The 16654-nt window shown below is 35.2% G+C and overlaps 1 protein-coding gene across 5 annotated transcripts in view; it reads right to left on the bottom strand.

Moving 5' to 3' along the window:
* The window catches only part of ABCA5 (ATP binding cassette subfamily A member 5), a 129418-nt gene that overhangs the window by 24057 nt on the left and 88707 nt on the right, over positions 1 to 16654 (bottom strand). For all 5 annotated transcript variants that reach the window (XM_035026155.1, XM_035026152.1, XM_035026154.1 and 2 more), the window contains 9 exons: positions 15402 to 15512; positions 13987 to 14162; positions 13320 to 13439; positions 12288 to 12426; positions 10988 to 11078; positions 10668 to 10807; positions 9661 to 9780; positions 5469 to 5670; positions 2029 to 2198 (listed from right to left, as the gene is read on the bottom strand). In XM_035026155.1, coding sequence (XP_034882046.1) covers positions 2029 to 2198; positions 5469 to 5670; positions 9661 to 9780; positions 10668 to 10807; positions 10988 to 11078; positions 12288 to 12426; positions 13320 to 13439; positions 13987 to 14162; positions 15402 to 15512 — 1269 coding nt within the window. The remainder of the gene's footprint in view (positions 1 to 2028; positions 2199 to 5468; positions 5671 to 9660; positions 9781 to 10667; positions 10808 to 10987; positions 11079 to 12287; positions 12427 to 13319; positions 13440 to 13986; positions 14163 to 15401; positions 15513 to 16654) is intronic.

The following is a 16654-nucleotide window of genomic DNA, read 5'->3' as shown; positions in this document are numbered from 1 at the left end:
TACTATTATTACATTGAAAGTTTACCTATAATACTCACATGAAATTTGGTTAAATTGTGAGAATAAAAATCTGGCAGTTTTATGTAATAAGAGAACCTGCTAGGCTCAGAAAGGTAGAACCAGGCAGGGTGTGGAGTCAGGTAACATCACTCCTTAGAGGATTTGTGTGTGCTCTGAACAGACAAATTTTATAAATGTCAATTGCTTTAAAATATTAAAACACATAATCAGGTCTCCATCTACATTCTTTAAATTGCCTAGAGCCAAGGGAAAGATTGTGAATCCTGTCTGAGGTTTAAATCTATACCAACAAGTCTGAGGAATGGAAACTGCTCTCCATCTTCACAAAAGCCAGAAAGGACAAATGTGACTTGGAGAGAAATCAAAACCAAGCAAAGGAAACCACTATCAGTAATTAAAAATAGTATGGCAGGTGGATCAGACTCAGCACCAAACTTGAGTGTCAGAGAGAATGGTGCTTTTAGTGCTTTCACTGGTGCTTTCTTACCTAGTATCTCAAATGATCTCTCTTCTCTAGTTTGCCACAGTGGCTCTGTACTCTTGAGAAGAGTGCTACATTGTAACTGAAGGAACTATATCACTTGTGACACAAAAAGCTTTGCAAGGAGGATCAGATACAATCTAATATAGATACACAGAGGCCAGCAGTTTCCAAAGGAAACATGGCTTTATTTAGGACCAAAAAGGCCTAGGAAGATATAGTGTACATACGTGAGCAATTCTAGAAATACTAAAAAAATAACAAAAGGGACAACTTTGAAAATACTAGTATTTCTACAGATCAGTGAGAGTGAGTTCAAAACAAAATGATTTGAGATACATATACAATTTCCCAAACACACGAAAAGTGCCACTATATGAGTATAAGGCTCTATGCAGCACTATATTTTACCAATATGAAATGTGTATTAAAATCAAAACAAAAATTCTAATGAAAGAAATAAATTATAAAACATCACATTTTCTATTCAAGAGTAGTTTTCTGTCACGAAATACATTCTTTCTCCAAAAGAATAAAGATTATATAATAAACTGAGAGTCACATTTTAAAAGTGATGATTTTAAGAGTAATTTATAATCATCCCTAACTATGATTATTATCTAACACTGGTCAAAGCTCTTCAGGTTAAGAGTGAATCAAAAAGGAAAGATACTAGAATATAGGTAAGTGTTGGAAAATATTAAACCCCAAAGAGTTTGTGAGGTATATAAATGATTATATTAAATGCAATTTTCTAACTTATTTCAGCAAGATAAGCAAATAAAGTTGCCTCTGTTTTGCTGTAAATTTGCCAGAGTTAGCTAACCTTGATTTACTCTTGAAGAACCTTGGGACTGTATCTATGCAGATGAGAGATTTTGTAGGAATAACTGTTCATATATGAATGAAATTTTGTATTAGGTTTAATTATTTTGAAAAGCAGAATCCAATGTCAGGTTTTTTGTTTTTTTTTTAAACTTGCTCTAGCCTAGCTCAAGACCACGGTTCTTAATTTTTTTTCATATCTGACAACAATGTAATTAAGAATAATCAACAGCAAATTCAAAAATATTCATTAATTTAAGGTATTTGATTATATTTATATCTAATGCAATTTTTCTTAATTCTAATTTTTCAGTGCTTGAAAAATTTAGATATCTAACTGCATAAATATTACATACTGTAACTCTTTCTAAAGATGTTTCAACTTCTGAAGTTTATTTAGCTTGTCATAAACTTTAATATGAAACACACTACTCTGAGAATATGTTGCTACCATTAAAAAAGGAAATCTTACTATCATAAACAGGACAAGGTTAGTTTTAAAAAATGTAATCTACACTTAACCAAAATTTCATATCTGTAATATATTACTCAGCATCAGTAAGGAGTTTTTTAAAACTTAGATCTGCATGGACAGACCATGCCTTTACCTTACATCTATTTCTAAAATCCCAACCTCTGACCTATATCCCACACCCCATGCCCCAACCAACACACATTCACAGACCTTCACACACTCTCACCAGTAGAATTTTGAAGAAGCAGACTTGTTTTGTATTTATGAGGTTTATCTCCAGGTTTTAGCAAATATAAGTCTGGAACAAGTTTGACGGGAACCACGGCATTTTTAAAAGAGCGATGCACCAAAAACATAAAAATCTGAACAGCGAAAAAAATTAAAAGCAGAAGCAACCTGAAAGGAAAAAAATAAAACAACACAGGACACATTAATATGTAAATCTATTTTTAAAAATTCTCCTTCAAATAACAATTAAAAGTACACATAAAAAAAAAAAAGAGACAGAGACAGAGACAGAGAGAGAAAGAGAGAAAAGAAAGACCTTAAGGAAATAGTACTTGGGAATAGAATTTCTACTCTCCAAAATGATCTCATGACAATATTGGACAGAAAGCCAGTATTCAATGACAAAATTAAAAGTTATGAAACTAAGATCAGAGTCATCCTGAAACTTTTATGGGGTCTATAAACTTGTGCTTATAGTTTTTTAAGAACCAGACATTATGCCACATTTACACGTCTATTGTCCTCAGGGAACTACTGTATTTCCTGCCCTACATCTTAACTATTTACTCTCCTATGTTTTAGAAAAGATATAATACAAAAATATTTTAGATATAGAGAAGGAAACAAAAATACAGGGAACCTTTGTTTTGTTTTTAAACACAGTGAAACTTTGAATGACTGATATCTTTGAAATGTCATCCACACCATATTAATTTCCCTTGTTCCTCTACACTCCATTGTTCCTCTAGAGAGAGGCAAAGCAAGATATACTACAGCCAGTTACAAGGATCATTATTTGCTGTTGGTCAAGTACATAATTCTATTACCTATTCAAAATGCCCTTCTATCTGGAAGGTAGGTATCCTTCTGTCTTATCCTATAAAATATCTGCTATATTTTATGTGATAGGTGTCATAGCAAGTGGGTAGAGAGAGCTTAGATTATTTCAGTTTAGCATTTTATAATTTTCAGAAACCATCTAATTTTAAAAAAAAATCATTCTTATAAATTGTTTAAGTATACCTGAATCAGCATTTCCAAAAGCATACTGCATTAAACCCTAGTTCCATAATCAGTTAATAGGTGTTTTACATTAAAAAATTCATGATTAAACAGTATTTGGAAACTCTAGATTTAACAAAACTGAAGCAATTTCTTTACCACAGAACCTCTCATGTGTTTTCATATGTTAATAAACAACTCTTTAAGACAGGAAATATAAGATACAGTAATAAATGCACAGATGGTCAAATGCATATTTGGAATACTTTTGTTAGGACTTGAATATTTGTGTCACCCTCCCCCTAAACTCATACACTGAAGCCCTAACCCCTAGTGTGATGGTATTAGGAAGAAGGCCTTTGGGAGGTAATCAGGATTAGATGAGGTCATGGGCATAGGGCCCTTGAGATAGGATTAGTGCCCTTCTAAGAGATCAGATAGCTTGCTCTCTGTCCCCTGCGTGTCAACAAAGAAAGTCATATGAGCACACAGCAAGATAATGGCCCATCTCTGCAAGCCAGGAAGGGTGCCCTCAGGACCAATTTTGTACCCTAATCTGATTTCCACTCTCTAAAACCATGATAAAATAAATTTCTGTTGTTTAAGCAATCCAAGTCTATGTTACTTTGTTATGGCCGTCTGAACTAAGACTTTTATTGTTTTTCAGGGAGTATTTTAGGAGAGTAGTGTTCAATTAAAAAAACTGAAACATGCTGATTTAAATAAATATTTTTCTTTTAGTAATGCTGAGACTGGACTATTTGAGACACTTGACTGACATTTCTTTGATACTGAATAAACTAGGGCAAAAAAGCAAATGAATTCTAGGAAGAAGTTGCTTCGGCTGAGGTCAAAGAGGTTGCTGCCTGTGTTCTCCTTTAGGATTTTGATGGACTCCTGTCTCACATTGAGGTCTTTCAACCATTTGGAGTCTATTTTTGTGTGTGGTGTAAGGAAATGGTCCAGTTTCATTCTTCTGCATGTGGCTATCCAATTTTCCCAACACCATTTGTTGAAGAGACTGTCTTTGTTCCACTGGACATTCTTTCCTGCTTTGTCGAAGATGAGTTGGCCATAGAGTTGAGGGTCCATTTCTGGGCTCTCTATTCTGTTCCATTGATCTATGTGTCTGTTTTTGTGCCAGTACCATGCTGTCTTGATGATGACAGCTTTGTAATAGAGCATATTATGCAGCCATCAAAAGGAATGAGATCTTGCCATTTGCAACGACGTGGATGGAACTGGGGGGTATTATGTTGAGTGAAATAAGTCAAACAGAGAAAGACATGTATCATATGATCTCACTGATATGAGGAATTCTTAATCGCAGGAAACAAACTGAGTGTTGTTGGAGTGGGGGGTGCAGTGGGAGGGATGGGGTGACTGGGTGATAGACACTGGGGAGGGTATGTGCTCTGGTAAGCGCTGTGAATTGTGCAAGACTGTTGAATCTCAGATCTGTACCTCTGAAACAAATAATGCAATATATGTTAAGAAAAAAAAAAAAGAAGAAGAAGGTAGCGGGAGGGGAAGAATGAAGCGGGGGAAATCGAAGGGGTAGACGAACCATGAGAGACGATGGACTCTGAAGAACAAGCAGGGTTCTGGAGGGGAGGGGGGTGGGAGGATGGGTTAGCCTGGTGGTGGGTATTGAGGAGGGCACGTTCTGCATGGAGCACTGGGTGTTATGCACAATGAATCATGGAACACTTCATCTAAAACTAATGATGTAATGTATGGGGATTAACATAAGAATAAAAAAATAAATATAAAAAAACAAAACAAAACAAACAACAAAAAAAAAGCAAATGAATTCAGCATATATCAAGCACATAACAATATTCTTGCTTATTAAATTTTATTTCTACTGCCATTTTGGATCTAACAAGATTGGTGTGTGTTACATGAAAATATTTCATGTTATGTCCCAGTAACTGAAAGTCTAGCATGCATTGGGAACCTGAGAGAGGTAAAGCAAAGTTGAAAAGATATCATTTTGATCCCAGTTCTATAAGCTATAAAGCCTTCTTTATATTTCTGTTTCTTTATCTGATACAGAGATAAAACTTACTCTTCCTGCTGTTTACAAAAAGCAGTTATACGTAATAGTAATACATACACAACACATTGTGTAAAATAGCAAAATAAAATGTAAATAGTAGTAATAATTCAAAAATTACACAATTAAAGAATATTACGACAGTCCCTCAGTTAGAGGAGACAAAAAAGTGCTAGTTTAAAAAAAGAGTGAAAGCCCTAGTGGTATTCAAAGAAATCACTAAATGCATAGTTCTTTTCTCGGACGTGAAGTTATAGTCTTAATCTTTCAAAACTACATAGATTTACATATGTCTACGTTTAAAAAATTAAGATGACAAACTGAATTTGTAGCCTTAAAAAAAACAACTCATCAGGCAGGAAAGTGATCATACTTACACTGATCTTACTGATTTACTTTCCCGTTTCAAGGTAAGCAAATGAAACTTTGCTATTGTATACACCTGCTGTTTCCAAAGGCTCATGGTGCTCACAAGGGAAGCCTTGGTTTCAGAAAGAATAAGTAAGCTCTGCTCCATTTCATCAAAAGATTTTGAATCCATTTCTTCCTCTGGTGGCTGCTGAGAAAATACACTATAATCTATTTGCCAAAACAAAACAAAGACAGAAAATTATGGGATATTCCTTAAAAGAATGAAAATCTTTCTGAGGCATGTAAATTTTAAAGAAGCACACATCTGGTGGTGATGTAGACAAACAGAACTCTCGTATACTTTGGCAACATTATTAAAACTGAACACATGCAGGCGCCTGGGTGGCTCAGTCAGTTGAGCATCTGCCTTTGGCTCGGGTCATGATCCCAGGGTCCTGGGACAGAGTCCCACATCAGGCTCCTGGCTCAGAGGAGAGCCTTCTTCTCCCTCTCCCTCTGCCTGCCTCTCCCCCTGCTTGTGCTCTCTATCTCTGTGTCTCAAATGAATAAATAAAATCTTAAGAAAAAAAAAAAAAAACTGAACACATGCATATCTTATGACCCAGAAATTCTCCACTAGCAACAAAGATACATACATAGGTCCACCAAAACACATATACAAGAATATTCTTAGCTAGCTACCTGTCAAGAATAGCTATAAACTGGGAAGAACCCAAAAGTCTACCAACAGGTGAATGCGTAAGTTGTGAAATACTCTCACAATAAAATAGTCTAAAACAATGAAACTCAATAAACTACTATACAACTACAGTAGTTTAAACCTTACAAACTTGTACTAGGTTAAAGAAATCAGACACAAAAGAGACATACTATATGATTTTTTAAAAAGATTTTATTTATTTATTTGACAGAAAGAGAGAGCACGAGTGGGGAGGACAGGGAGAGGGAGAAGCAAACTCCCCGCTGAGCAGGGAGCCCAATGCGGGGCTCGACGACGAGTAACTGACTGAGCCACCCAGGCGCCCCCACACTATATGATTTATACCGTGAGACCAAACACAGAAAAAATTAATCAATGAGAATAGGAAAAAGGATATTTTTATAAGTGATTCAATTTTTATTTTTTAATTTTTTTTATAAAGATTTTCATTTATTTGATAGAGACAGCGAGAGAGGGAACATAGCAGGGGGAGTGGGAGAGGGAGAAGCAGGCTTCCCACTTGAGCAGGGAGCCTGACGTGGGTCTCGATCCCAGGACCCTGGGATCATGACCTGAGCCAAAGGCAGACACTTTTTTTTTTTTTTTTAAGATTTTATTTGTTTATTCATGAGAGACAGAGAGACAGAGAGAGAGAGAGGCAGAGGGAGAAGCAGGCTCCCAAGGAGCAGGGAGCCTGAGTGGGACTCGATCCCAGGACTCTGGGATCATGACCTGAGCCGAAGGCAGACGCTCAACCATCTGAGCCACCCAGGCGCCCCCAAAGGCAGACACTTAATGACTGAGCCACCCAGGTGCCCCAGTGATTCAATTTTTAAAAAATGAAAAATAATGAAGAGATGAAAATTGGTTTCAGTATGAGGAGAGCCACAAAGAAGGACTTCCTTGACTTACGTTAAATTTAAAAAATGAGTAAACATTAAAAACTGTAAGAGTGGAATGGAATAATGCATAAAATAATGAACCACAGCCTGGTTATCTTGGGACCTTTGCAACTCAACAGTTTAGATGAATGACTTAGTAAGATGAACCAATCTAAACCCTCTCTTCCCCTGATAAAATGGACTAAATCAAACTAAAAATGGGGGCTAAAATTTATATATCACAATCATGGTATTCAGTGAGCACCAACTTACCTTCTACAGAATTTGATATTTTTAACCTTTGAAAAATAAAACAATTAAAATCAGCCAAACTGAAAGCAAGCCGATGTTAGAGGTACATTTATTCTGCACGGTGGACTTAAAGGTATATAAAATAAAGCCAGTAATACCTACACTGCACATAGCCTTCTCATCTTTATCCCCCTTCCCAACTCTACAGACTACTTCCTATACCTCAAAATATTTAGCATTACAGATAATAAGCATCTTCTCCATCTAATTCTCTTCCATCACCCAAAGTATTACAAACATACTCACCAATAATGCGTTCTACATCCTCACCTCTACCTTCCTCTATTTCTTCTATTTCCACACCTTTATCTCTACTCAATTTCATCAAACTGGACACATGTCCAAATTTGGTATCTTGTTCTCTCTCCAAATATGTAAGATCTAAAACTTTTATGTGAACTTTCTCTGACTACAGTCTGATATCACGTGCTCAAAATAAACCTGACTTTGTCCTTTCTCCATGTTTGAGAGAAACACCCTGTTTCCTTCACCCTCCTGACCCACCATCACCACCACCATCTTGCTAACTTTCAATCATAAGAACTCAACTCACATTCTCACCTTAAACTTCACAGAACCAGCTTTGACCTTTACCAGGTTACTTTCAAGGTCACCATTGACTTCCACACTACCAAAGCCCTCACTGTCTTTCCCTGTTTACCAAAATCATCTTTTCTGTTCTTATCTTATTCTTCACAGCAATCAGGAAATAAGTGATCACTTCCTCTTTCCTAAAACACTATTTTGTCTGGGCTTTTACATCTCCTTTTGTGAAGAGAGAAAATGCAATGATAGGTCCTTCTCAGTCAGCCCTTTCTGGCCCTTCACCACTCAACCTCAGGGTTTGCCTGTCCACTCTTTATCTGTACTCTTTCCCTGAGTTATTTCATCCAAACCCATGGCACCATCTATCTGTGGGTAACTCCAGAATTTAAATCTTCAGCCCTAACATCTTCACTCAGCTCCAAATGTGTTAATCCAACTGCCCACTGTACACCTCCACTTGGATGTCCAATAAGCATCTCAAACAATATACCCAAAATTTGTGCCGGGATTCCTCCTTTCCACAAACTTGCTCCTCCCCCACTCTCAGGAAATGGCAATTCCACTCCCAGTTCTCAAGCAAAAAGCTTAAGAATTATTCTTGATTTCTCCCTTTCCCCAACACCTGACAATCCATCAGCAAGACATCACCAGTACCATGAATATAACCCGTCTATTCTGTTTCCCTATTTTCTCAACCACCCTAGCTTAAGACAAGATTAAGTGTAATAGTTTCCTAACAGCCCTCCTGCTTCCACACTTCCTTTACAATCTACTCATCATTTAACAATCAGAATGCATTTTTAACTTTTTTATTATTATTTATTTACTTTTTTAGGGAGGGGACAGGGGCAAAGGAAGAGGGAGAGAGAGAATCTTAAGCAGGCTCCATATCCAGTGCAGAGCCAGATGTGGGATTCAATCTTACAACCCTGAGATCATGACCTGAGCTGTAATCAAGAGTCGGACACTTAACCAACTGGGCCACCCAGGCACCCCCAGAATGCATTTTTTAAACATGCAAATCAGATCATGTTACTCCTTTGCTTTTGAACTCTCAGTAGCTTCACACTGCACTAAGAAAACAAACCAAATTCTTTTCCAGATATTCAAAGACTAAACACGATCTGGCCCCTGGCCCTCCCCTCTAATCTCTCTTTGGCTCTCTAAACTCTATCCACAGTGGCCTTTTCTTTATCATCAAATACATCCAACTCATTCCTTAATTAACAGTTTGCAGGGGCACCTGGGTGGCTCAGTTGGTTAAGCATCTGCCTTTGGCTCAGGTCATGATCTGAGGGTCCTGGGATCGAGCCCCACATCGGGCTCCCTACTCAGTGGGGAACCTCCTTCTCCCTCCCCCTCTGCCTGCCACTCCCCCTGCTTGTGCATGCGCTCTCTCTCTCTCTGTCAAATAAATAAATAAAATCTTTTAAAAAAAAAGTTTGCAGCAGTTCCCTTTATCTAAAAAGCTTTGCAATAAAATCCTCACATATTTAGATTTTTCTTGCCATCCAACTTAGTTTATCATCTCAACACAGTCCTCCCTGAAGATACAGTCTAAGTTACATGCCTCTCAAGACCACCCCATTATTTCCTTCACAGTCCTAGTGCTATCAGTAAATATCTCAGTTACTTATTTACCTGTTTCTATCTACCCTTTCTTCCTCTAAGAACATATTTCACGTTTATTTAATTATTCATCTCATTTACCATCTCTCTGGTTCATTGCCTAAAATTTTTTATTAGTTTTGTTTTTACCTGCTTGGTCAATTTCTGCTTCAACTTCTAGCTTTAAGAACACATCTTCCAAAGTCGTCATTGAAACACCGTAAGAAATTACACCCAAATTTGAATGCGTGTCTAGAGCAGAAAATAAACCTAAAGGAAAAAAAAAAGAATGTTGTGTAGTTAAGCATATCATCATGAATTATTCTAAAATACTCTTTTAAATGGGATAGGACTAAATTTACTCTGCTAGCACAGTAGTTCTCAAACATTTTGGTCTCAGAACCCCATTAACATTCCTAAAAATTGTAAGGACCCCAAGAATGTTTGCTTATAAAGATATATCTAGTGGATATTTATCATATTATAAATTAAACCTAAGAAATATTTTACAGACAGAATGACAGGCAGGGCACATTAAAGTTGGCTTATGAAGTTCATTCCAGTTAATTAAGGATTTTTTTCCCTAGGAAAAAATCAATTAAATTAATAGAGAAAATCTGTTAAATGACATAAATGTTACAGGAATTCTGCACAACATATCTGCATCAATAATATCCTTTTGATTATTAAGAGATCCCTAAACAGATATGGAGACCGAGTATGAGTTCCTCATTAGAAAGCAGAAAAATGTCACAATTAAAATAATTCAAGGGTTTACCATATTATTATGTCCTTCGTTATGGAATCATGAAATTGGAAAAGAACTTGAGAACACAAACAATTGTGTGTATATAATTACATATTCCCAGGAGGCCGCCGAGCAAATGGAGCAATCTTTCTTGACAACAAAGCAAATACATTTACTTAACATATTAGTTACAGTTTCCTGCATAGTGTTTGTAAAAAACAGAAAGAAAAAAAACCCACGTTAGCTTGTAGTTTCTGATTTTCAAAAGTAAAGTAGAAACGTAAAAGTAAAGTAAAGCCACCTGGGAACATGTAAATATTACACAGAAAAATATATAACAAAGTAAACCAAGAAAACCTATTCCCAATGCAAGATGCTGGTTCAACAATCAGGAAACTGGAAGTAATACCTGCAAATTTGTCCATGTCCTTTAAAGGCAAGCTATACACAAGTTGTTGGTCATTCTGTTGTAGTAAGGTAGCTCCAGGTATATGTTGTTTAACCAAGGAAGAAAGAGCTTCAGTGGCACAATATCTGTCTATGTACATGCTAGAGAAAAACAAAAGTCATAATTTTTTTAATAATAAACAACCAAAAGTAAATTCTGAATGCTTGAAGTAAAGTTAGTGCCATAAAAATTGGCCAAAGCACATTATGGCAAATCTGGAATATAGTAACAGCAGATCAAGAATACTATAAAGAATAAAGTCAATCAAGAATAAATGATACCTTAGGCGGTAGCCAATCCCCCATTTACTTTTGAGAAAAATTGAAGAACCAACACATTTCAACATTCCTTGTGATATGACTGCTTTCCTATCTGCAAACAGAAATTTGCATTTCAATTTTTAAGTTAGTAACAGCATTTGCATTTCAATTTTTTAAGTCAGTTGGCATTTATATTTCTCCCATATAAGACACCAATATCATCATTAAATATTCACAATCTTATTAGAAAGAAACCAGATTATCACTTCCTGTTTTTTATTTTTTTTTTTATTTTTTTTAAAGATTTATTTATTTATTTGAGAGAGTGAGAATGAGAGAGAGAGAGAGTACATGAGAGCGGGGAGGGTTAGAGGGAGAAGCAGGCTCCTCCCCGAGCAGGGAGCCCGATGCGGGACTCGATCCCGGGACTCCAGGATCATGACCTGAGCCGAAGGCAGTCGCTTAACCAACTGAGCCACCCAGGCGCCCAACTCCCTGGTTTTTAAATGAGAACACTGAGGCAATGAGAAAACATATCATTTGCCCAAGTTTTACATAGCTTTAAGTGACAAAGCCAGACATTGTACCCACACAGTTCCGATTCTGGAGTCTACTTCCCTAATACTGTTCCGACTCAGACTCTTCCTAAAAGGCTCACTATTGCAAGCATGTTCACAATTTCCTTTATAATCAAATGTAAAAACAACAAAAAGCAACAACAACAAAAACGTCAGTTTGTTGGGTTTTCTAAATACTTATTTTTTAAACAAAGATAGTACTGAAAAAATGAATCTACAATGTAGATGAACACTGGCTTCCTTCTGGGAGAGTGGAATTTTGGTACATGGCAGTCAGCCCGTGCCTCTATGACCAGCACCCATTAAAAATCTTGGGCACAGAGTCTCTAATGAGCTTTCCTGGTAGACAACATTTCACATAGGTTGTTAACAACTCCTTTCTAGAGAAATTAAGCATATTCTGCATGACTCCACTGGGACAAGATTTTTGGAAGCTCATGTCTGGTTTCCTCCATGTCCCATATGCCTTTTCATTTTGCTGATTTTGCTTTGTATCCTTTCAGTCTGTGGTAAGAACTCGTAAGTATAACTATATGCCGAATCCTGTTAGCTCTCCTGGCAAATTACTCAATCTGAGATGGTCTGCAGGACTCCCAAACACAAAAATATGTAATTTTTAAACAGTTTAAAACACACAGCTGTGAAGATCACATACTTTCTTTATTCCTTAGGATTTAGTATCTCCATCCATCTCCTATTTGGCCCCATGACCTTATCCTTCAAAAATAAAGTAAAAATCTCACCAGCAAGAATGTCAGCTTCATCCATGAAATGAGTACTAAACACTGTTACTCGATTAGATTTTCCATATTTCAGAAGATTCCAAACAATATGACGAGAACAGGGGTCCATTCCAGCTGTTGGTTCATCTAGCAATAGTATCTGTGTGAAAAAGAGCAGGGAATGGCAGAGAATCCTCAGAAAAACTAAAATACATAAAATTTACGGACATGGGAAAATTTCCCATTTCAAATTATTATTTCCAACAAGAAGTTTATTAGATCTGAGTTTTTCACTCATATATGAGCTAGCATAAATTTTTTAAACTATCAGTTTGGCAAGTGAATATTTTCCTTGTTTCAATTTTAAAAGACTAATATCAGTAACATATATGACATAAGTGTAATAACAATCAGATATGTAAACTAAAAAATAAAACATTGATGGGGGTTGAAAGAAAGATAACATAAAGCCAGAACCCAGAGTCATCCCAAGCCACAGCAGCAAGGAGAAATGGAGCAGGATGGCGGGGACCAAGAGGGCTCAGGCTATAGCTTTCTAGCCCTATGCAAAGCACTTTAACAGATGGTTCTGTTTTACAGGACAAAGAAGAGCACAGAACAGACACATAGAAAATAAAATCAGTAGAACAGTGAAAAACTGAACTATTCCTTTGGTTTTGTTCTCTTTTTAAATTTTATTCTGAACTATTACAAACATATAGAAAACTAAAGAGAGAATTAGAACAATACTGTTAAAGCCACCAGTGAAATGCAACAAATGCCATTTTTAAGGCCATATTTTCTGCAGATCTTTTTTTAAAGAAATAAAACATTGCAAATATAACTAAAATCCATCCTTTCCATTCCCCTTCCTAGAAGTAACCACTATCGTAAATGTTTTATCTTTATGACTGGAGTTTCAAACCTTTTTACTATAATCACATCCATAATAATGTACAGCATTTTATGCATACTGAAACTTTACATAACGTATTATTGCATGTAAACATACAATAGATTATATTTGTGCATAATACATTAATATTTATTTACCTTTGGATTCCCAAGAACAGCAATTCCTAAAGACAGTTTTCTTTTTTGACCACCACTTAACTTTTTAGCTTGATTATCTTTGATAGCCTGCATGTCTAAATCCAGTAAAACCTTCTGTACCTGTAAAGTGAGAACAACGTTATTTTTTAAATTATATGATTTACATAATTATCAATATTAATTTTTAAGTGTTTTGATTTTAATATCAACTTAAAAAATGTTCTTTTAGTACAGACTTTAATTTTGACGTGTATTCATATATAATTTTGAAATAACAGATAAAAAGATTCCTGATTGATAGGTCTGTTTTACTTTTGTGACTTCCTGGGTACTGGTGAAGGGATCAGTTAGAAAGCTCTATGTGTGTGTATGTGCGTGTGTGTGTGTGCGTGTGATAGAGGAAAGGAGGCAGATGTGAAAGGAAAGGAAAGGAAGGAAGAAAAGAAAAACCTATATTGAGAGGCTAGTATCCTCCAGATGAAACAAGGACTATTTTATATGTGCTAAAATATTTACTCCAAATTCCATCCAATTCTTTGTAATAAATTTGTTTACTGACCCAGAACAGGTTTTTATTTAGCTTTTCATGCATTTTTTTACAACAGTTATTATGAAAGGTTAGTAATTTATAGGGAATAAAGTAAAAATTTCTATATGAATGACATACTTCTTGTATTACATTATTGGCTGGTATTCCTTTGATTGAAGCCAAAATGGTTAAGTTTTCTTCTACTGTCAAAACATCAAAGTGTATATCTAACTGTGGACAAATGCCAATCATTTTTCTTGCTTCAAACATTTCGTCTATTTCTGAGACTCTGTGTCCATATATAGATGCAAATCCTAAAAGCAAAATATATATTTAAATTTATATTAACTATATTAAATATTAAAAAGTATATATGCCTTAATGTACACTAATCATTTAGTTACCTGTATGTAGTAAATATATAAAGTATGAGTTAATATAAACTTGGAAGATACAACAAACCCTCATTTCCATACTATTGGTGATCTGCTTCCACCTTATTTCCAACCTCATTTTCCTTCATTTTCAGGTGATGTTACATAGTGGAAAGAGCAAGGAATCCGAGCTTAACACTAAAAATAACTGTGTACTGGTACATTATTTACACTTATATTTTAGTAGCAATTTTCCTTCATTTCCAGGCATCATTCAATAGTGGAAAGAAGAAAGAACCTAAAAAATTTCCCCTAACTAGATGTGTGGTCTTGAGAAAAATCAATCTGAATTCCAGCTTTTCTCTTCTATAAACTAAATACAAATATATCCTACTTAAATTTAAGAACTATTAAATCAATGTGATAATGTAAGAAGAATTATAATAAAAATCATAAATTCCTATTAAATATATTACCACTATCATTAAAAAGTGACACAATTAGGGATAAGCAACAAAACTAATTTCAGAAGTTAAACTACATTTTAAGAAATGCAGATTCAATACATGGAAATTCAGCCTTTCTTAAAATATTTATTGTACTGCCACTCTATGAGGTCATTGTGGAAATATGGAGCTGCTATATTAAATTCTCATGTACACGGCAATCACATACAACAATTATATGTTTAAGGTATTGCTCTTATAATCCTATTTTGGGAGATGGTGTTGATATTTATCATTCTTTCCTTTTGAACTGTTGTTTCATATTTAGAAATCTGTACCTACAATCTAAAATATCTATAGGTCTCATTTAATTTCCAATTAATTACTGATTTATCTTTTCTTGAAAATGAAAATACACACAAATATCTGATAAAATAAGTAACAAAATCAGATCCTTTTTACTTTATTAAACATGATTGAATCATTTTTATTTTCTATTGAAAAACAAACGTGTATAATAAAAAAAATAATAAAACACATTTACAGACACTGAGGTTGGTCTCAAATCATTGAAAAAAATCAATCAGTACATGTTTGGATGAATCAAGGATAAATAATAAATGATATATATTTATATAAATATAAATCAAGGATATATAATTATTTTATGATACCTTGGTTAATAATACTAATAAACCAAAGTAAGAGATTTTTTAAGTCAGAAAACTCTCACCATCAGAAGGCGGGCATAGTCCACAAAGAATATTCATCAATGTACTCTTTCCTGTTCCACTGTGGCCAAGTAATGCAGTAATCTGACCCTCATATATGTCAAATGACAAATCTAATTCAGAAAAGAAGACGACTCAAATGTGATTTTTATTTCTGTTGAGCTATGCAAAATGATAATACTTGAATAATCTTTAAATAAATCAGTAAGTTCAATGATAGATTTAAAGTTGTTAGTGTATTTAATAGCATAATACTTAATATTATAGGACAAAAATTCCTTGTTACAGTCAGTGTTATGGGCAACAAGTAGTAAAAATAAACTTATTTTTTGTTATATTAACAGAATTTAAGAATATACAAAACATTGTGGAGGGGTTCTGTGAACCCACTTTTGAGACTTTCTAAGATAATTAAAACAAAAATTTGTTTCCAAGGGTATTAACAAGGTTAAACATTGGTAAAAATCTAGTAATTAACCAATAGCATGGGAATGGAAGAGTAAATGCCTTAGAAATTCAATTTAAATAAAAGAAACATGGGGAACCTGGGTGGCTCAGTTGGTTGGGCATCTGACTCTTGATTTCAGCTCAGGTCATGGTCTCAGGGTCGTGGGATATAGCCCCGAGTCGGGCTCTATACTCAGAGGGGAACCTGCTTGAGATTCTCTCTCTCCCTCTGCACCTCCCCCCCTTCTCACTCTCTCTCTCCTCTAAAAAAAATAAATAAATAAGTAAAACATAAAATGAAGAGATATCACTAGATGGACGTGTCAATGATTAAAGGACAAAAGACAGGGATCTGAAAACCCAGCTTTGAATCATTGTAGACCCTGATTTGATGAAGGTGACCTGGGATTCTGAGTTATCCCTAGAGCTTCAGGCCAGAAGCAAAAATAAATCCTCTCTGGAGGAAGATCACATCATCCAGAGCATCAAATAATCTCTATAATTTTCATATGCAATACACACTCAATCAAAACCAACTGGGCAGGAAACAGCAAGAGAAGATCAAAACCCAAGAGAAAAGACAGGTGACAGAAACAGACCTAGAGGAGATTTAGATACTGACACCATAAGATTCTAAAACAACCATTCGATCATGCTCTCAAGAGAATGCTGACAAAGCACTGAAATCCACATAAAAGAACCAAGTGGCAAGACAAAAACTGGAAAGGGTAAGTGAAAAATATTTCCATACATAGTTTAATCAGGTTAGGCCAAACTACAGAAAATTAGTAAATGACAAGAAACATCA

The sequence above is a fragment of the Mirounga leonina genome, unplaced genomic scaffold, assembly GCF_011800145.1.
Source record: "Mirounga leonina isolate KUSES-001 unplaced genomic scaffold, KU_Mleo_1.0 Mir_197, whole genome shotgun sequence".
Lineage (NCBI taxonomy): Eukaryota > Metazoa > Chordata > Mammalia > Carnivora > Phocidae > Mirounga > Mirounga leonina.
Note: the sequence above shows the minus strand (reverse complement) of the source record. Positions and strands in the feature narration are given on the sequence as shown.